The 22048-nt window shown below is 42.8% G+C and overlaps 1 protein-coding gene across 1 annotated transcript in view; it reads right to left on the bottom strand.

The window, feature by feature from the left end:
• rad18 (RAD18 E3 ubiquitin protein ligase) overlaps nt 1-22048 on the bottom strand; it is a 276395-nt gene that overhangs the window by 192474 nt on the left and 61873 nt on the right. The window contains exons 5-6 of the mRNA XM_067998963.1: nt 5102-5442; nt 3485-3584 (exon numbers count right to left, since the gene is read on the bottom strand). Of these exons, the coding sequence (XP_067855064.1) occupies nt 3485-3584; nt 5102-5442 (441 nt within the window). The remainder of the gene's footprint in view (nt 1-3484; nt 3585-5101; nt 5443-22048) is intronic.

Raw genomic sequence — 22048 nt, 5'->3', positions numbered from 1 at the left:
CATTCTAAAGTTTGTGTAGGAGATTAGGCAATCCAAAGTATCATCACTGCAATCAAAAACCACGCATTCTTGGTAATTTTAACAGCAGAATTGTACACAATCTCGGCTGTTAGCCAGTCCTTGGGAGAGTTAAAATTCACAGAGCATTCTCACATGATCAGATTGTAAAATAACATCCACACACCACAAGGGCTCGAGTCATTCAGATTTCATCTTCTGATCTGATCGTCCCCACTCCCTACTTTCCTGAAGGCAGCAACTTATACAGAGGGTGTCATTCCACAATTGATAAGCAGCTATTCTTCAGGGTCTAGGATAGGGGGTGGTCTCTAATTCATTGGGGATGAGGGGGGGTTTGAGGGGCATCACAGTCGAATCCAATCCTGTTTTCACCGAATATCCGCACAAATACATTTCCAACTGTAGTCACTATTTAGTGATCGAGTTGGACTTCTTCCCAATTTTTCCCTTCCTAACCCAGGAATGCTGAAGCCAGACACAAAGATAGGCAGCATTGTAAGCAGTGTAGATGGAAACATAAAATTACAGACAGATATTAATAGATTAAGTGAATGGGCAAAACTGTGGCAAATGGATTTCAATGTAGGCAAGTGTGAAGTCACTTGAATAGATCAGAATACTTTCTAAGTGGTGAAAAGCTCGAAACAATGGAGGTCCAAAGAGATTTAGGGGTCCATGTACATAGATCATTAAAATATCATGGACATGTACAGAAAATAATCAAAGAGGCTAATGGAATGCTGGCCTTTATATCTAGAGGACTAGAATACAAGGGGGTAGAAGTTATGCTACAGCTATACAAAGCCCTGGTTAGACCACACCTGGAGTACTGTGTTCAGTTCTGGGCACTGCACCTTAGGAAGGATATATTGGCCTTGGAGGGAGTCCAGCGTAGATTTACTAGAATGATACCTGGACTCCAAGGGTTAAATTACGAGGAGAGATTACACAAACTAGGGTTGTATTCCCTGGAATTTAGAAGATTAAGGGGTGATTTGATCAAAGTTTTCAAGATATTAAAGGGAATTGATAGGGTAGATAGAGAGAAACTATTTCTGCTAGTTGGGGAGTCTAGGACTAAGGGACATTGCCTAAAAATTAGAGCCAGGACTTTCAGGAGTGAAGTTAGGAAACACTTCTACACACAAAGGGTGGTAGAAGTTTGGAACTCTCTTCCACAAACAGCAGTTGATGCTAGCTCAATTGCTAATTTTAAATCTGAAATTGATAGATTTTTTTAACCAAAGGTATTAAGGGATATAGGGCTAAGGCACATATATGGAGTTAGGTCACAGATCAGCCATGATCTCACTGAATGGCAGAACAGGCTCATGGGGCTAAATGGCCTACTCCAGTTCCTATGTTTGAGTTGAAGCGCTCACAGTGCTAGCAGTGTTGAGACTAGTTAACTCAACACAGATGAAGAACCGAACCTGGGACCTTGCATGCAGTACAAAGCTCCAATAAATAATGTCATTGCTTGCGTAAGCATCAATACAGACAGTGGCAAAGATCTAGCCAAAGGTAACGGCTGGGCAAGCAGAATTTTCTCCCTTCCGTCTAATTTAGTACTGTGCCCAATTTATACCACACTGTGCCAACTTTGTACCAACCCTATGCTCTTATTTCATGGAAAATTGCAAAGTTCCCTCAATATCTAAATGGGTAATCGCACCAACCAGTGTGGTCTTGTGCCACACATTATCAGGAGAGTCCCATGTCTGTGCTGAGCAGTCGTAGGAATACTAGAGTTGGCTTCAGAATGGGGCTACAGAAAGAAAAATTACAATCAATCAAGCCTCCCGTTCCCAGTCCAGTGATCCATGCTGGAATTTGTGTGGGTATCGGGTGAGGATCGGATCAGGATCAATTGTGATGGCCCTCACAGTCCAACAACTTATCAACACACTCAATCGAGGCTCACACGGGGGATGGTATTGGAGGGTTGCTATTCCCTGTACACCAGCATAAGTCACTGCCTTCAGGCCGCAGGAGAGAAGAGACCTTCTACTTGTGTCAAGTAAATGTTATCGCAAGTGTCGAAATGTCTTGGAATGAGGCAGCAAAACAAAATGAATTTCAATTCTCATTAACTCAACGCTACACCATATTAGTTTTTAATTATATTATTTATTCTTGGGATGTGGGCGTCGCTGGCAAGGCCGGCATTTATTACCCATCCCTAGTTGCCCTGATACAACTGAGTGGCTTGTTAGGCTACTTCAAAAGGCAATTAAGATTCAGCCACGTTGGTGTGGGACTGGAGTCACATATAGGCCAGACCAGGTAAGGACGGCAGGTTTCCTTCACTAAAGGACATTAATGAACCGGTTGGGTTTTTTACAACAATCCAAAAGCTTCACCCAATTTTTTTTTAAACTTAATTCCTCAAACTGTCACAGTGGGATTTGAACTCATGTTCTCTAGATTACTGGTCCAGAAACAACCACTACAATACCATACCCCTTTTTGGGTGAATAACCTTTAAGAGCAGGGTACGTTACTAAAGGATACAATCACTGTTAATTCATTACAGTGTGGAGACACTAGCTGGCTCATAGTTAACACTGTACTATCATGTCATGAAAGTGGCCTTGTTTGTAACCTATCTTGCGAGTTTTGGGTGCATCAGGAATATTTGACACTGCATTTTTGAGACTGCATAACCTCCGCCACTCAGTAAGGTCATGGCATAAGAACATAGACCTGTTGCATATTTCCACAAAACAACAGCAGTGAATCAAACCTAGTGTAGCAAGCCTGTCAATGTTTTCAAGTTTACATCTGAATGGGAACTGGGAGATCAAGTGTGTTAGACACTGACCTTTCACCCTTGGGAGCTGAGCTTGAATCTAGTCCAGAGTGATGGGAGGAAAGCTCCCTCCATCTTAAGTATGAGTCCTGTGTAGAATTAATTTGGGTAGGCTCGATGTAGTTCCTGAGCCCACAAAGCAAAATTGTCCCCTATCTGGCATTAATTGGCAATCCAACCCAGGTCACAGGTTCGCTGGTATGAGAGATGGAAAACATCACATAGGTACAATGGGGTGCTTTTCTGATATTGCAGCAGAGAAAGAGCTTTACTCTACAGCTAACCCATGCTACACCTGACCCCGGGTGTGCTTGATGCTAACAATAAGTGCCTGAAATAGAAAGTAATCCAATTCCCAATGTTAATAACCCCTTACTTTGATAAGCACAAAAAAGAAAGATTTACCAAAAGCTAATTCAAAAAAGTATAGCAGTAGTATGAGCTACACCACATTGTTTGTGCCAGTTTGTTACACCTTAACCCTTCATCCTCCTCGGTGCAAGACAATATCAACAATATGCTAATCACTTAAAAGGAAGACTTTCTCTTTTGGTGAGGATAAAGGGTTAGGTAACAGGACCAACACCTAAAACGTGGCATGAGGTGACCTGTTGCACAACAATAATTCATGGGGCAGTCTGCGCACTGTACCTTCGGAGACTTTCTTGCTTGTCTTCTCGTGTTAAACAGCTGTCGAGGTGCTTGTTAATATTACTTTCAGGGATAGCAACCGCACAGACCGGACAATCCACTGCACGACAAAGGAAAAGAAAGAAAAAAGATTATACAGCACAGTACAGTACATTCGCCTGTCCTCACAGAGCTACACTGGTTTTTATCTGGTACAGTTATTGTACATTTTGATTACACGATAATGTTGTCATGTGTGGTAGATGGGGAGAGCAGTTGGACTGGAGTTGGGTTGCTATCCTTTCAGTGGATCTTCCCTTTTGTGTTAGCCTGTCCTTCCCTCTGCCCAGGTGTGTGCTATGGTCCTTATGAGAGAATAATCTCATTGTGTAATTCTCCAAGAAATGGTCCCAGGCTGTTTGGTGCTTCTTCACCCATAGACAGAAGTTGGGCATCAATCTTTCCCAGTGGCATATATCCTATAGGACATGCTGAATTTTCTACTGGGGACAGAACTTTCGTCATACCAAGGGTACGCAACTTCTCAGTGCTAGCAGCACAGTGTTAGAACGTATATTGTGGGGGCAAGGCAGGGGAATGGCTTCCCAGACCATGTCCATGATGACTGGATTCGAACTACACCTTTACAACCTCAAGGATGCTCCCCAAAATCATCAAGGCTCTGCCATGCTCACCTGCCAGCCTTGGCTCAGTAATAGCACACTGGCATCTGAGTCAGAAGGTTGTGGGTTCAAGTCCCACTCCAGAGGCTAGAACACAAAATCTAGGCTGACACTTCAGTGCAGTACTGAGGGTCGGTAACCAGAGGGCACAGATTTAAAGTGATCGGAAAAAGAGCCATAGGCTTTGAGGTTAGGATCAGATCAGCCATGATCTTATTATATGGCGGAGCAGGCTCGAAGGGCCGATTGGCCTACTCCTGCTCCTATTTCTTATGTTCTTATGTTCTAGGCGACATGAGGAAACATTTTTTTACACAGCGAGTTGTAATGATCTGGAATGCACTGCCTGAAAGGGTGATGGAAGCAGATTCAATAGTAACTTTCAAAAGGGAATTGGTTAAATACTTGAAGGGAAAAAATTTACAGGTCTATGGGGAAAGAGCAGGGGAATGAGTCTAAATGGATAGCTTTTTCAAAGAGCCGGCACAGACATCATGGGTCGAATGGCCTCCTCATGTACTGTACCGACTATGATATCCAATTCCCTTTTTAAAGTTACTAATGAATCAGGCAGTGCATTCCAGATCATAACAAATCACTGCGTAAAAAACAATTCTCATCACCCCCATAGTTCTTTTGCCAATTATCTTGAAGCTGTGTCCTCTGATTACTGACTCTCCTGACAGAGGAAACAGTTTCTCCTTAGTTACTCTATCAAAACCCCTCATAATTTTAAACACTTCTATTAAATCTCCCCTTAACCTTCTCTACTCTGAGGAGAACAATCCCAGCTTCTCTCCACATAACTGAAGTCCCTCATCCACTACTTGAAGTAGTTATAGAAATGTGACAATGAAGTGCATTTACTGCCAATTAGGTGATGTTAATTGAAGACTTGCACTGTTTTAAATAACTCTGATCTGCAGCAACAGATTTTAAAAATTCAGAACTCAACCGTTCACTGTTTCCTTTAATCCAGAAGTTGAAGGTTGTTCCGTGACATCAGTATCCCTCTGCCCCAGGTGTGCCATGCGATTAGGTGTAGTGCTAATCGATTGTGTGTAAATGCCACTCTGTTCCTCCTGGCACCTTTTCTCTATCGATTGTGCCCCTGATGGCCTCGTGGTTGTGGAAGAAGGGCTCAGAGTCAGAAATCTGTCCATAGGTTTCATCTCCTGCTTCGTCTTGGCACAAACTTTGGAACCGGCCAATTGCTTCTTGTCGGATACATCTGTTGCTCGTGCTGCCCGAGGCGAGGTTGGAGGAGACTCCAAATCACACTGCGACAGCAGCTCTCTGTGGAAATCCAAAAAAAAATTGATTAATGTGGCTAGTACAGTTGGTTAGATTCAACCTTCCATATCTCAGGCCTCGAGTCTAATCCAGCCAAGCAGAGCAGGATTAAAACACCAAAAGAAAAATCAGGAATGAGAAACGCCACTTTGCTTTATCAAAGCTCATCTCTCTATTACCTTAACTCTCTCATCGTGGCGTCTAGTTGTATTTTGAATAATCACAATATTTAGTTCTCTGTTACTTTGCATATGGTAGATTTTTTTTTTATTCGTTCATGGGATGTGGGCGTCGCTGGCGAGGCCGGCATTTATTGCCCATCCCTAATTGCCCTTGAGAAGGTGGTGGTGAGCCGCCTTCTTGAACCGCTGCAGTCTGTGTGGTGACGGTTCTCCCACAGTGCTGTTAGGAAGGGAGTTCCAGGATTTTGACCCAGGGACGATGAAGGAACGGCGATATATTTCCAAGTCGGGATGGTGTGTGACTTGGAGGGGAACGTGCAGATGGTGTTGTTCCCATGTGCCTGCTGCTCTTGTCCTTCTCGGTGGTAAAGGTCGCGGGTTTGGGAGGTGCTGTCGAAGAAGCCTTGGCGAGTTGCTGCAGTGCATCCAGTGGATGGTACACACTACAGCCACAGTGCGCCAGTGGTGAAGGGAGTGAATGTTTAGGGTGGTGAATGGGGTGCCAATCAAGCGGGCTGCTTTATCTTGGATTATTCCAAGCATTCCTCACTCTGAACAAAGAGATTTTCTTTTTATCTGTGTAAATTTACTTTTCACTAATTTCTAGTGGTCCTACTGAAACGGGAATTGTTTTAGGCCTGTACGATTTTGTACCACACCTGGTGATATATTAATTCTCAAAACCCCTGGGGGAGTCGGTCTCATCTGTATGTAAACTCATTAAGAAATTTGAGGAGCCATTGTGCAATAAGCCTAATCCCCAGCTATCATTTTGAAAATTCTTTTTCAGGATAATATCTTTGAATGAAGTTTTTTAACCCATACATTAGAATAGACCTCACAAGTACGAATATGGCTCAAATACGAATATGGGAAAGTGTGCATCTTTAAAAGTTTACACTTTTAACATCTGTGTGTAATTCCTACAACAGGGAGTGATGCCCAAATTTGCAGACGATACTAAAATACAGGATATAGTAAACAATTCTGAGGATCAAAGGAATCTGCATGGGGATATTAATAAACTGGTGGAAATGACAAAATCAGTGGCAGATGGAATTCAATGTCAATAAATGTGAGGCAGTACATCTTGGTGAAAAAAAAATTATACTTTGAATGGGGAAAAGCTGGGTGCTGTGGAACAGCAGAGGGATTTTGGGATTCAGGTTCACAAGGCAATAAAAGCAACACAAATGGATGAAAAAAAGCGAATGCAATGCTAGGTTTTATTGCAAGAAATATAGAATATAAAAGTCAAAATGTAATGGTGAATCTATATAAAACCTTAGTAAGCCCACAGTTGGAGTACTGTGTGCAGTTTTGGACCCACACTATAGGAAAGATGTTGAGGCAATAGAGCAGCTACAGCGCAGATTCAATAAGATGCTGCCTAGTTTGAGAAAATACAAAGACAGACTTGAAAAACTGAGGCTGTTTTCATGAGAACAAGAGATATTACAGGGGCGAGGTGTTAAGCATTATGCAGGGATGGGACAGAGTAGATAGAAATAGACTGCTTCCAGTGATTGAGGGGTCTAGAACAAGGGGACGTAGATAGAAGACTAAATGTAAGAGATTTAGGACAGAGAGCAGGAGAAACTTTTTCACACAGATAGTTGTGAGGCTTCACCATCTAACCTCACAAGTGGGAGCTCAATCCAGATGTGTTTGAAACAAATGGCAGCACTGGGAATCTCCAGAGATAAATCTCTTCATTCTCCAGTAAACAAATTCTGTCCCAAGATAAGATCAACATCAGCTTGGATGATCAACACTCTATCTCTAATGGACATAGGAGTTCCTTTACATTTTTCCACCCCTTCCTTTAATTCCACACGTAATTCAGAAAACTTAACAGAGCAATCCTGATTCTAATGACCCCTTTATGGTCAAACAAGATTTTTCCAACAAACTTTTCCTTACATAGGATTCCCTTCTTCCCAACAAAAGAGATCTTCTCCCAATTTCATGAATACTCTACCCCAATCCAGCCATGCTCCATTTGATAGTTTGGCACTGAAAGCGTCACTTGTCCCATCAAGATCTTTCACCTCAAATGGTGGATATCTAACTCAGTTCTGGCACAGATTCCATTATAACAGTATACAATGCTAAATGGATCAACTTTGAGCACTATGTTCCACTCAATCAGACGATCACAGTTCAAAAAAGTTTTATATTCTGTTATCTTCAAATTTTATTTGAACTTGGATTAAAACCTAGTTCTATTGGTTGCAATGTTGCTACCATTTCAGCCTTTTATAAACAGCCACTCACATCCCAACAAATAAACTTATGACATTGTGTCGAACACATGATCCCCAGGACCAATTGACAAATCCTGCAGTGTGCGAATACATCCACTTGAAAATAAAGATGAAGGCAAATAATCTATCCTTTTCCTTCCTTGCTGTATTTTCAACATTTGACAAGAAACCAGTTCCCATGGAGTTCTCAGCCAGGAGCTAGGGACTGGGAAGAAGTAACTCTGTAGGGTAGAAATGCACATTTAATGGATTCTGGAAGGCCTTTCATCTTATTGATCGGGCCCCCTTGGAGCAACACTCAAACAAGCTCCGTGCCTTGCTGTCCCCAATTTAGTTGATCTGTCTCCATGTGGGTCTATTAGGAGCCAATCTGGGGGGCAACGATCGGATGTCCTGGCACATGCAAGCTGGGCAGGTTTGGAATTGACATATGGAGCAGCTTCCCATGTTTAGCAGCCAGAACGGGGTGGGGGGGGGGGGGGGCGGGGGAGGGGTGTTCCCTAATCTGATAAATCACAAGACCCAAGTAAATCTGTGTCTGCAACGCCATCAGAAATCCAGAGGCCACCATCTTTATATTTGCGAGAACCTTTGATGGTGGGATAACTACACACGTCATCAACTCCAATAAAGATAAAATTGTCTTTAGATCTGAGTGCAAGCTTTTGGATTTGAATAAACTTAACAGCTTGCATTTATATAGCACCTTTAACGCAGTAAAACATCCCAAAGTGCCTCACAGGAGCATAACCAGAAAAATATTGACACTGAGATATTAAGGCAGGTGATCAAAAGCTTAGTCAAAGAGGTAGAATCTAAGGGGCGTCTTAAAGAAGGAGAGAGGGTAGAGAGGCAGTGAGGGAATTCCAGAGCTTAAGGCCTAGACAATTGAAGGCACGACCGTCAATGGAGGGGCGAATGAAATCGGGGATGCACAAGAGGCCAGAGTTGGAGGAATGCAGAGTTCTTGGAGGGTTACAGGAGGTTACAGAGATAGGGAGGGGCGAGGCTATAGAGGGATTTGAACACGAGGATGAGAATTTTAAATTTGAGGCATTGGTGGACCGAGAGCCAATGTAGTTCAGCGAGTACAAGGGCGATGGATCAATGGGTCTTGCTGCAAATAAGGATACAGGCAGCAGAGTTTCGGACGAGCTCGTTTATGGAGGGAGGAAGATGTGAAGCCAGCCAGGAGAGCATCGGAATAATAGAGTCTGGAGATAATAAAAGCATAGATGAGGGTTTCAGCAGCAGGTGGGTTGAGGCAGGGGTGAAGACGGGCGATATTGCAGAGGTGGGAGTAGGTGGTCTTTGAAATGGAGAGGATATGGGGTCGGAAGCTCAGCTCCAGGTCGAACAAAATGCCGAGGTTGCGAACACTCTGGTTCAGTCTGAGACAGTGACCAGGGAGGAAGATGGAATCTCTGACTAGGTCAGGGAGTTTGTGGCAGGGGCCAAAGATAATGGCTTCGGTATTCCCACTGCTTAATTGGAGGAAATTTCGTCTCATCCAAGACTGGATGTCGGACAAGTTTTTAAGGACTAACCTAACTGGAAGCAAAGATGCTCATGTGTTCCACTTCATTTTGAGCCCCCCACCTTCTCCACCAGTTTGTTTGGATTACAAAGCAAAACATCCTGTGGAGCATGGAGTGTCTCATTTGTTTGTTAATCCAACTCCCTACTGGACAATGCAGAGTTATGAATTTAGCTGAAGGCAAATCATTGCATATTTATCGGTCCCATAACATCACACTATTAGGCAAGTAGCTCAACATTTGCTCAATTTTACAGCTTTGTTGTTTTTATATTTAAAAGAGCCAAGAGTGGCGGCAAACCCTTTCATTTTTGGAGAGAGAGAAGCCAGAAAAACAGTCCAACATTTGTCATGACAATGTCACAGAAGGGAGGCCCGAAGATGTACTTCAATGTGATTTACATAACCGTAACATGTGTGTGAATGAATGAAAGTTTGCCAGATACTAATTGAATAAGACAGTGTCAAATGTAACACAGCCGTCAGCACAGGAATAACAAATATTACCATCACAATATCTGACTCATTCTTTCCAGTTAAAATGACAAATATAAATCGAAGTGATGGTTCTTTCAAAGTCTGGAAAACTCATTTTAATGCAACAAATTTTTTTATAGCAACAGCGTACAATTTTCCATAAAACAGTGGACACCACAACAACAACTTGTATTTATATAGCACCTTTAACATATTAAAACGTCCCAAGGCGTTTCACAGGAGCATTATCAGACAAAATTTGTCACCGAGCCACGTAAAGAGACATTAGGACAGATGACCAAAAGCTTGGTGAGAGGTAGGTTTTAAGCAGCGACTTAAAGGAGAAAAGAGAGGTAGAGAAGCAGAGAGGTTTAGGGAGGGATGCCAGACCTTAGAGCTTAGGCAGCTGAAGGCACAGCCGCCAATGGTGGAGCAAAGAAATTAAGGATGCGCAAAAAAAGTATTTGGCTCTTCAATTCTGAACAGGGAGGAGGGGTTGCAATGGGGTAAACATTTTTAAAGAGCCATTTGTTCCCCTCCTCTCCTGAAGCTTGGGACCTTGAGGTCCAGACAGAGATCCTACCCTCCATCTTTTTGGGGACAACAACATAACTGGAATAGAAATCTGTTCTTTCCTGCCCAGGATGAAGTCTTGCTCTTGTTTCAGATGCTAGTACTTTGTCTATTCAGACTGGCAATGCTGCAACCATGGTGGCCTCTAACCTGACCAAATCTTCCATGGAATTGTCAATTTACCCATGTAAGCACAAAGAAAGAAAGAACGAACGAACTTGCATTTCTATAGCGTCTTTCACAATATCAGGACGTCTCAAAGCGCTTTCCGGCCAATGAAGTACTTTTGAAGCGTAGTCACTGTTGTAATGTAGGCAATGCGGCAGCCAATTTGTGCACAGCAAGGTCCCACAAACAGCAATGTGATAATGACCAGATAATCTGTTTTCAGTGATGTTGGTTGAGGGATAAATACTGGCCAGAGCACCAGGGAAAACTCCCCTACTCTTCTTTGAAATAGTGCCATGAGATCTTTTACATCCAAGATGGAGCCTCGGTTTAACCTCTTATCCGAAAAAGGAATAATATTGAAGTTGGTTGATAGCAAATTAGGGGTACTGTGAGGAAAAATGTAGGAAACCGCAGGAAGATATAGACAGGCAAGTTGAGTGGGCAAATAGGTGGCAGATGCAGCTTACTTCATTTTTCTCTGCACTATCACATTTTGGGAAAAGGAACAATGAAAGCATGAACACCCTAAATGGTAAGAATCTTATAGCGAGATCATGGGGTACAGACACACTGATCTTTTAAGAGTGGCAGTGCAACCAGAAAAGTCGCTAAAAATGGGATTCTTGGTTTTATGCAGAGTGGCATTGAATATAAAAGCAAGGAAGTTTTGTTGAAATTTTCAAGACATTGGTTAGGCCACAACTGGAACACCGAGAGAAGTTAAGGGCACCCCATTATAGGAAGGATCCATGGAACAGGTACAACAAAGATTCAATTGAATATCAGGAATGAGAGGTTGTACTAATGAAGAAAGCACTAAAACAAATTGGTCTCATGGGAGCAACACTATTATACACCCTTGCGATCATGCAATATACTTAAAACCATGGATTTCGCTCCTGAGGGCAGAGTGTGGACTGCTGACTCATGGCATTCATGTTGCATCATGGCAATCTGCATATGGTCCTTCATAGATGGTAGTTACTGACTACAGCAAATGCCCCAACCTGGAGTTGTGTGACCATTTGGTAAACAAACCTGCCCAATGGATCTGGTGGCATGCTATTCACACTTGATTAGAACCTGGTAAATTCATTGGCCAAGTGTATACATCCACTTGGACTCTCAGTCAGGAGAGCTTGCCTCCTATGAATGAATTTCCCATAAAGAGAAAGGTCTTAAAGCACGCTATACTTGATTCTGCCAAGTCACCGATGGTATTAGTCAGGGAGTTGAAATGGGCAAGTGGTGTGCTCTCTGATTCCCAGGCATATCATCTGGGGAAGGTTACCAGATTCACATTTTGTTCCTTAAATACCTTCCCCAGAGGGAATCCGTGGCGGTCTAGAGGAGGCGCCCCCAATGAAAATGGTGTGGACAGAATGGGTTGGCCATCTCCTCTTTGGGGCAGTGGAATAGGAATACAAATTTGAGCTTGTTCTGTGAGGTTTTTTTTTTTAAGATAGATATAAATATCTTCCTATTTCACAGCAGGGAGTATTACACTGAGGAGTCCCTATCTGAGAGGCCGATAAAGACCTCTTTGGAGTAAACAGGTATAATTTGGCCTATAAAATATCTAGTACTGGTAGGTGCTGACAATATCTTTTTGTCAGTCAATGCAGAATTCTTAGTGTTGGTGTTCTTGGGTATTGTTCATTGCTTCTAAATTCTTGCAATTAACCCAAAATACATAAATGAGCATTCGCACCAGTGTCATTTTGGTATCATCTGATGCCACTGACTGATGTTGTCAGCTCCTTGGCATCATGCTGTGCTGGAGCCTCCTTAGCAGCGGCCGTGTATGTACAGAAATGTCTGACTGGGCACGGCTGGATTTCTCAGACTTAGTGGGCTTGTCTTTATTGTTTTGAATAATACAGGAAGCACTGTGTATCCATTCATTAAAGGTGGCAAATTGTGAACTTGTGGCAATTTGCGGTGTCATGTTTTGGTAATAGGCAATTAGTGCGACGATCGTTAAGCGTCAGCGATCGTGAATTGAGGATTACATTTTTCAACGTTTAAAGCCTCTGGCAGATGTTGGTGCATATATAGTGACTAAAGTATGGAGGTAATGTATTAGGTGTCAGCTGTTGCTCAGTGGGAAGACTCTTGCCTCTGAGTCAGAAGGTTGTGGATTCAACTCCCACTCCAGAGACTTGAACACAAAATCTAGGCTGACACTCCAGTGCAGTACTAAGGGAGTGCTCACTGTCAGAAGTGCAGTCTTTCAGATGAGACGTTAAACCGAGGCCCAGTCTGTCCTCTCAGGTGGACATAAAATATCCCATGGAAACTATTTCAAAGAAGAGCAGGGGAGTTCTCCCCGGTGTTCTGGCCAATATTTATTCCTCAACCAACATCATTAAAACAGATTATCTAGTCATTATCACATTGCTGTTTGTGAGACATTGCTGTGTGCAAATTGGCTGCCGTGTTTCCTACATTACAACAGTGACTACACTTCAAAAAAGTACTTCATTGGCTGTAAAGCACTTTAGGACGTCTTGAGGTCTTGAAAGGCGCTACATAAATATAAGTTTTTCTTTCATGGGTGAGTATCGCCTCTTTTAGGTACCTAGCTTCATTCCCTAGCCAAGACAGCCTACTCCTGGGCCTCCACCTATGTTGACAGCAGGCATGTAAGAGCCAGATGCTTTGACTTGCCTTCAGACATTTTTTTCTCTTTCCTGGGGGAGCTACCCCATGGTTCAGCGTAGCTTCTGCCCCCTCCCCTCCAAAAGCCTTAAATTGTAAGCTCACCGTGTTGTAAATCGCTGCCACAAGCTCAACCATTCTGCGCCATGCCACTGGACTGCTTTTTAAACTGGATGTTTGGCGTGACAGTTATACAAGAAAACCCAAAACCCAGTGTGAGAGGTTTCTTCTATTAGACTATCATTTTGCTTCTGCAGCTCTCCGGTCACTAGTTAAATGCAACTTAATAGCTTGGAACTCCAATAAATGCCATAATGATTTTATTTACTTTGACAGTTCCTGCTCTGTAGTTTAAAGTCGCCCTTTTTACTACCCCTTTGAGGAATATAAACCTTATCATAAAGAAAGCCAGTATCTATCATCAGCTCCCATTATGCAGTTCCATGAAATTGATTTCTGCTGTACATGGGGGCTGGGATCTGCAAAAGCACCTTCAGACTTGTCATGGAAACAACATTTGTTCTGTTTACTCTCTGGCTGAAGTAGTTACAAAAGTTGTCTCCCTCAGTGGCGTACTGCCAGCTACTCACCAATGCAAGGCTCCCTCAAACAGGTCCACTTTGCCATGCTCCGCTTGTCGAGACTGGTGGTGGGTTAGAACATATGGGGCCTGAAAGACTATTATTTCAACACTCTTCTCTCTACCCCCACCCAACATCACGTCTCTCTCTGGTTCATAGTACTACTGTGGGTCATTGCCTATCTGCATATGGCCCTCCTGCATTTTCCACCACCCAACTCCCAGGACTTACCGGCAATGCAGCAGGCCCAAATTTGATCCCAGACGGTGGGCAAGCTGGCTCTGGAGGCACTACGGGCAGCACAGCTTACTTCTATTATTAAAATGAGGCCTGAGGTCCAATTTCGAATGAGCCTCTGGCCCCGGCTTCTGGCACACACTTGAATTTCCACCCCACTATTTCTGTAGGTTTTAGCATGCACTTCAAAAATTCTCCCTCAGAAAAGGGTTTCGACGACACAGCTACTTCAAGGGCAATCACAGACAATCTTAACAGCATCACTTAGGTGGCAAGAATTAGCAAATATTGACTGCAGCTTTTTAAGCAACAGTGCTAATTCAGAAAATTTATCTTTACGTAACTTATCATATTTCTCACCATGTTTGCTTCATAGTGTCTTCCAACGTTGTATTCTTTCACTACAGCTATCTGTTGCTTAAAAATCAAACACATGTGCTTTCCATTCACGCCCACAGAGAAATACAAAATTTAATAATTCATGTGAAAGTTCTTCTAATTTACCTAATTGGTGCCAAATGTGTTCTGGAATACAAACTGCACAGTTTAAGAGGGGAGTACAAAAGTTACAGTGAAGACTATTGTGAGAGCTTAAAAAACAATTATTTTTTGCTTTTGAAAAAATAATTGCTTTTTATTTTGTAACAAGGACACAGACGCTGATAATAATTGTTTTTCTCAAGTGAATTGGTTGCATGGGTTTGGCTGAGGCAAAATAACTACTTTATTTTTAAATTAAACCATTGAATTGTTAGATTAATCATCACTTTCAGTAAAGTAAATGGTGGAAATAAAAGCATATCAGTGGATTTAGGCATGAACACATCTGCCTCTCCAAGATTTATGGATTTGTATCCGACACCACTGTCATGAAGTCATATTGGGCCAGATATTGCTGTGAGCGGTGAACGAACGGCGGGTTAGACTTGCACTTGGCCATGAATTTTCTATGAGCTTTTGCATTGCAACTTCCTCTAAATTAGAAATCCAAAAAGCTTGCGCCCTCTTCAGGGCATCTGGGGCCTGTGTGAACAGGGCAAGCAACTGTGTATCTCCTTAACCAATCAGATTGAACCATTGTTAATAAGCAACGCAGAGTCTGAACCAGAAAGTGCAAGTTAGAATAGTGAATTCAATATCAAATCAGGTACAGAAAGTTAAATTAAGAGAGGGTAAGAAAGATTGAATTAAGAGACAGAGATAGAAGAGACAGAGAGTAAAAGTAAAAAGATAAAATTTATTTCATTTTTTTTAAATGTCCAACAACAATTAAAATCTGAAGGAATGAGACTCCACAAGTTAATTTTCAGTGCCAGAGAGGTTGACTGGCAGTCAATAAGACTTACCACGCCATTAAAAGGGTACTTACATCGGAATGGATAAGCCCGAACTTTTTCTGACGAAATCAGTTCATGTCGATCAGGTCATGGACTTCATGGAACTTCACGCTGTTCCATTCATTTGAATGGGAAGCCAGAGGGCGAGATGCCATTTTTGTGGTGCTTACGGAGGATATTCGCATCTCATACAGCAACTTCCGGATTTCCGCGTTTAACTGTGCATGTGCGCTCGCCAGAAGTTGCTGTGCGATTTACACAGAAATAATGGTGAGTGCTGTTAGCCTCAACGTTATTCTTACAGCAAAATCTTGCCTGATAATTGTGATGTTATAACAAAATGAGCATTTTTCTTCAAACTAGAGTGTAACTCCAGCATTCCGTATATTAATTATTTGTTAAGGTTTCTGCTTCCAACTCTCTCTCTGGGTTTTGTTTCAAATAGTGGGCTGATTGGGCTACTGGGCCCAAGTTACTTCACCTCAGCCCATTCCGGATGGTCTTACTCTACAAACTCACCTTTTTCTTTTATTACTCCTCCAAATCAAACAATAATGGGAAGTGCCTGAGAGTGTAGTGCGCCGCTACTCTGACATACTTTATAATACCTTGTTACTTTACTGTACTGTGGGATTCAGATTTTTATCACCTACTCCAAGAACAATTTATATCTGGACCCAACAAGACAACAACCCAGAACCGCGGCTAATTTGTCTTCGTATGCAGGCTATGCAGGATTGACGTACACAAGAGATAAAAACAAAATCCATTCATCATGTTACATTCTTGAAAAAGATATTCAATCCATCTCGCTATCGTTCCAAACATTTAAGAACAAAAGAATACATGGAGGAATGAGATGTTCTTCAAAAAATGATTACAAATATGTTTTATGCCAACGTGTCAGCCTTGACTCATTGGTAGCACTCGCACCTCTGAGACAGAATCCCATTCCAGAGACAGAAGAACATAAGAAATAGGAGGAGTAGGCCATACGGCCCCTCGAGCCTGCTCCACCATTCAATAAGGTCATGGCTGATCTTCAACCTCAACTCCACTTTCCTGCCCGATCCCCATGTCCCTTGATTCCCCTAGAGTCCAAAAATCTATCTATCTATCTCAGCGACTCAACATCCGCAGCCCTCTGGGGTAGAGAATTCCAAAGATTCACAATCCTCTAAGCGAAGAAATTCCTCCTTATCTCAGTCGTAAATAGCTGACTCCTTATCCTTTGGCTATGCCCTCTAGTTGTAGACTCAACAGCCAGGGGAAACAACCTCAGCATTTACCGTATCAAGCCCCCTCATAATCTTATATGTTTCAATGAGATCCCCTCTCATTCTTCTAAACTCCAGAGAGTATAGGCCCATTCTACCCAACCTCTCTTCATAGGACAACCCTCTCATCCCAGGAATTAATCTAGTGAACCTCCGTTGCACCGCCTCTAAGGCAAGTATATCGTTCCTTAAATAAGGAGGCCAAAACTGTATGCAGTACTCCAGGGTGAGATCTCACCAAAGCCCTGTACAACTGTAGTAAGACTTCCTTACTCCTGTACTCCAACCCCCTTGCAATAAAGGCCAACATGACATTTGTTTTCCTAATTGCCTGCTGTACATGCATGCTAAACGTTCTGTGTTTCTTGTACTAGCACAACCAAATCTCTCTGGACACCAACATTTAATAGTTTCTCACCATTTAAAAAATATTGTGTTTTTCTGTTCTTCCTACCAAAGTGAATAAATAACCACACATTTCCCCACATTATACTCCATCTGCCACCTTCTTGCCCACTCACTTAACCTGTCTATATCCCTTTGCAGACTCTTTGTATCTTCCTTACTTTCCCAACCTAGCTTTGTATCATCAGCAAACTTGGATACATTACACTCAGTCCCTTTGTCTAAGTCATTGATATAGATTGTAAATAGCTGAGGCCCAAGCACCGATCCTTGCAGTACCCCACTAGTTGCAGCCTGCCAACCTGAAAATGACCTGTTTATCCCTACTCTCTGTTTTCTGTCCGTTAACCAATCCTCCATCCATGCTAATGTTACCCCCCAACCTCATGAGCCCTTATCTTGAATCACAACCTTTTATGTGGCACCTTACTGAATGCCTTTTGAAAATCCAAATATACTACATCCACTGGTTCCCCTTTATCTACCCTACTTGTTACATTCTCAAAAAACTCTTAATAGATTTGTCAAACACGACTTCCTTCTCATAAAACCATGCTGACTCTGCCTAATCATATTATGATTTTCTAAGTGCCCTGCTACTACTTCCTTAATAATGGATTCCAGCATTTTCCAGATGACTAATGTCAGGCTAACTGGCCTGTAGTCCTCTATTTTCTCTCTCCCTCCTTTCTTGAATAGCGGGGTCACATTTGCTACCTTCCAATCTGCTGGGACTGTTCTAGAATCTAGGGAATTTTGGAAGATCACAACCAACGCATCCACTATCTCTGTAGCCACCTCTTTTAGAACCCTCAGATGTAGGCCATCAGGTCCAGGGGATTTATTGGCTTTTAGTCCCATTAGTTTCTCAAGTATTTTTTCTCTACTGATAATTACTTTAAGTTCCTCAATCTCATTAGCCCTTTGGTTCCCCTCTATTTCTGGTATGCTTTTTGTGTCTTCTACTGTGAAGACAGATAAAAAATATTTGTTTAACACATCTGCCATTTCCTGATTCCCCATTATAATTTCTCCTGTCTCAGCCTCCAGGGTACCAACGTTTACTTTTGCTAATCTCTTCCTTTTTACACACTTGTAGAAGTTCTTAGAATCAGTTTTTATATTTCTTGCTAGTTTACTTTCATATTCTATTTTCTCCCTTTTTATCAACTTTTTGGTTGTCCTTTGCTGGTTTCTAAAACTCTCCCAATCCTCAGGCTTACTACTCTTCTTGGTAGCATTATAGGCCTCTTCTTTTAACCTAATACTATCCGTAAAGTATAAGGGTAGATCACTTTTCCCGTGGAGTTTTTATTTCTCAATGGAATGTATATTTGTTGAGAATATTGAAATATTTCTTTAAATGTTTGCCATTGCTTTTCAACCGTCAAACCCTTTAATTTGGTTTCCCAATCTACCTTGGCCGACCCGCCCCTCATACCTATGTAATTAGCTTTGTTTAAGTTTAGGACTCTAGTTTCGGACTTAAGATTGGGCTGCAAACTCTGCGAGATACCAAACGAGGAGCCCACAGGTAAGACCAGGGTGTCAGGCCTAGGATTGTTTCTGGGGCTTGTTGCCTTGAGAGAGCAGCTTAGGGAGTGGGGCTGCAGCTTGAGGCTGGGCCATGCGCTGCTCCCCTCCTCTCCCAGCCCAGCGTGAACAGCGGCGGCTAGGGCTTGCCATGTAAATTAGGGCGTGCAACTCCTCAAGCGCAGTCAGAATCCTCAGTCTCCGTCCCCCTGTTCCCCATTCGCCCAACAGTGGGAACAATCGTTCACTATTTACCCAGAGTAAGGTCCCCAGGTTCCACTCCCACGTTACTGTTGTTGATGCTGCTGTTCCCAGCTCTGCAGGAAATTTTGGGCGCCAGGCCCTCAAAATCCCACTCCATTCCCCAATCTTCCTCCCTCCCCCACCCAAGTCCCAATCTCACCAACCCCTTCTCTCCTCCCCCCCCCCCTCAAGTCCCAATCTCCCACTGTCCCCCACCCCGTCCCCAATCTCCTAACCTCCCCGTCCCAATCTCCTGACCCCTCCCCCCTCCCTGGGTCCCAATCTCCCGCCCCCGGTCCCTGTTGACCCTCTTCCAGTCCAGCCCCGCACCTCTCCCCTACACAAGATAATCAATTTCAGGTCATTCCTGAGCTTGGGGGGCGAAATTTGAAGTCATTGCTTCTTACTGCACGGGACTGTTCCGCAGGCCGTAAGTTTGACACATCTGATATAGACTATCAGTGTTGTTGGTTCTGAGGGGAATCTGAGTGTTACCAGCGTTACTATTAGTTACTGGTGCAATTCCAGCGAGTTATTATTAGTTACTGGTTTCCCTCGCGCATCCCTCTCCACCCCATTGGTCCACGGGTGGCCTCCTGGTTCTTGGAACTTTTTGCACAACAGCTGCTGGCACAAAACCACAAGCAAAGATACTCAACGACAAAGGACCCAACTTTTATACAGTAAATTCAATAAATTTGCAGAGGTCATGTGATCTGATGTCACATAGTCAGATGTCACGTGATCAAACCTCCAGGAATACCTTCAGCCAGAGTTGGCAACCCTACTCTTCACTGATGTCAAGGTCCTGAAGAGCACAGAGGTGTGATGTCTGATGTTATGTTGTTAGTGTCCTCCATGGTAAAATGCCCCTAGTTGTCATTCAGCATGTTTACTGTTAAGCTGGCCATCCTCATTCTCAATATGGATTTCTTAGAATTTTGACTTTCTTCCCAACTCTCCTTTTGCTACTATAAATCTGGAAGAAAAAAATTCATGTTTTGCATCACCTGTTATATTGCTTTCTAGTTCTCTCTAGGCAGCCCTAATCTCTCTCTTTTTACATCTGCTTCTGTACAGTGACGCACTCGGTCCCTCTCATTTCTCCCTGCAAGCTTTATGATTCTTTTTTCTTAATCTCCATTTTAATTTCCCTGTTGATCCATGTCATAAATATCACGAAGATAATTACAGATAAGGGTGACTATTTTGGTCGAACCAGCTCATCCTTCTGTAGAAACCGCGGTCCCCTCATCACAGCTTTTTGAATGATTCCAGAGTTTTGCTTCCAATACGTTACCCGGGAAACCGTTCCAGGTATTAGTCACTCCTTGTGACATTCTGAGCTTGCCTTTTAGTAGCTTGTGTCTTGTCCTGCAGTCACAGTTTAACTTGAAATAATGCTTCAGGTTAACCTTTTCTACTCCACCTATTGTCTTCTATAGCTCCAGCAGGTCCCCTCTCATTCGTCTCCTTTCAAGACTGCAGAATCCAACTCTTTGACATTTCCTCATATCTCAGTCCTCAGACAACAAGGATCAGCGTTATAGACCTTCGCTGCACACCTCTTCCACAGCTTGAATGTTTTCCGTGGGCTTTTGGTAACCAGAACTGAGTGCAGTACACAAGGTAGAGTCTGGCTAGAAAACCATACATGGCAGCATCTGTCTCTTCTGAAATCCCATGTTGCCTGCCACCAAATTATTTTCACACAAGTACTCCTCAAGTTTGTTCCTTACCACCAATTCCATTATTTTTCCTTCTAGTGATGTGAGACTAATGGGGCTGAAAGCACGCAAATTTTTAATCAGTTTTTGAAAATAGATACCAAGTCAGCTTTTTTCCCCCAATGCAGCAGGACCTCCCCTGTGTTCAATGAATCCAGCAAAACTAGCAGCATTAAGTGGATTTCATTCCTCGTTTCTTTGTATTTTTATTTGCATATTCTTCACAATACTTTGCAGAATCCTGGACAGATGTATCCTTGAGTAGTACACCCACCCCTTTGATGTACATTACCAAGCTCGGTCCTTATAACTCTGGTATGCTTGTCTAAAGTTCTACACTGTGGCTTGGTTATGTGACTGCACTGTTTCTCCAAGTCAAGTTGAACATTAACACTACTATCCGGCAGTTCAACTATTTTCAATCTCTGAACAGCCTCTGGGACACTCACAAGAACAACAGCAACTTCCTCTCTTGGAGTTCCTGTGAGTCAGAAAGCATTTCTACACTACACTTGCAAACTCAGAGCCTCTCCTATTTGGGTATTCCCAACTTATGCACTGATTGAAGTCCCCCATCAGTACCGCCTTCCTTTTCTCACTCATATCTTGTCATAGTGATGTAATTCTCCTTATGTGGTAAATCCCAATGGTTGTCCTGGCCTTTTTTCTTGTTATATACATTTAGCCAGAGGAATTCATACTCCAGTTCATCCCAGATTCGATGAACTTAACCTTCCAGGTGTCATTTACAAAGATAAAGATAACTTCCGCAGCTTCCCTGTCCCAATGTTTTGTGGCCTTATAACATATATTCACTTCCAATTCTGGGCCTGCCATGTCTTGTGCAATTCCTACAATATCATAATTACTGGGTCACCATGAATGCCTCCAGTTCAACATTTCATTTTCAATGCAATGATTTTGTGTGCATAATTCTAATTTTAGTCTTTGTTTCCTTACCCTCCCTATCTGGTTGTCTGGTCTTACTATCTATGCAACCTTTTACTTCTGGGATGCTGTATTCTTTGCCTTTGTCCTGATCATTTCCATCATCCCATCTTTTCTTATGGACAGTCCTTATCCAATCCTGCCTCCAGTTAATTTAATTGGTGCCCAATAGCAATTGCTACATTCTTTGCAAGTCACCTGGCTCCCGCCCTACTTAAGCCACTTTTATATTGTACGAGAGCCACCAGCTCCAATACGCGGATCTTGGGCAGCGGATGACAACACCAAAGATAAACGTGTCAGATTCATGAGGACCAGCAGCCAGGAAGACTTGTGATTTACTGGGTCTCCTGGCTGCCAGCCTCAGCGAATCTGGCAAGTTTACCGTTTTTTTCCCACCACCTGTGCAAGACTCAACACTGGTAGCCAGCATCACTAGCACAATATAAAAAT

The sequence above is a fragment of the Heptranchias perlo genome, chromosome 17 (assembly GCF_035084215.1).
Source record: "Heptranchias perlo isolate sHepPer1 chromosome 17, sHepPer1.hap1, whole genome shotgun sequence".
NCBI lineage: Eukaryota > Metazoa > Chordata > Chondrichthyes > Hexanchiformes > Hexanchidae > Heptranchias > Heptranchias perlo.
Note: the sequence above shows the minus strand (reverse complement) of the source record. Positions and strands in the feature narration are given on the sequence as shown.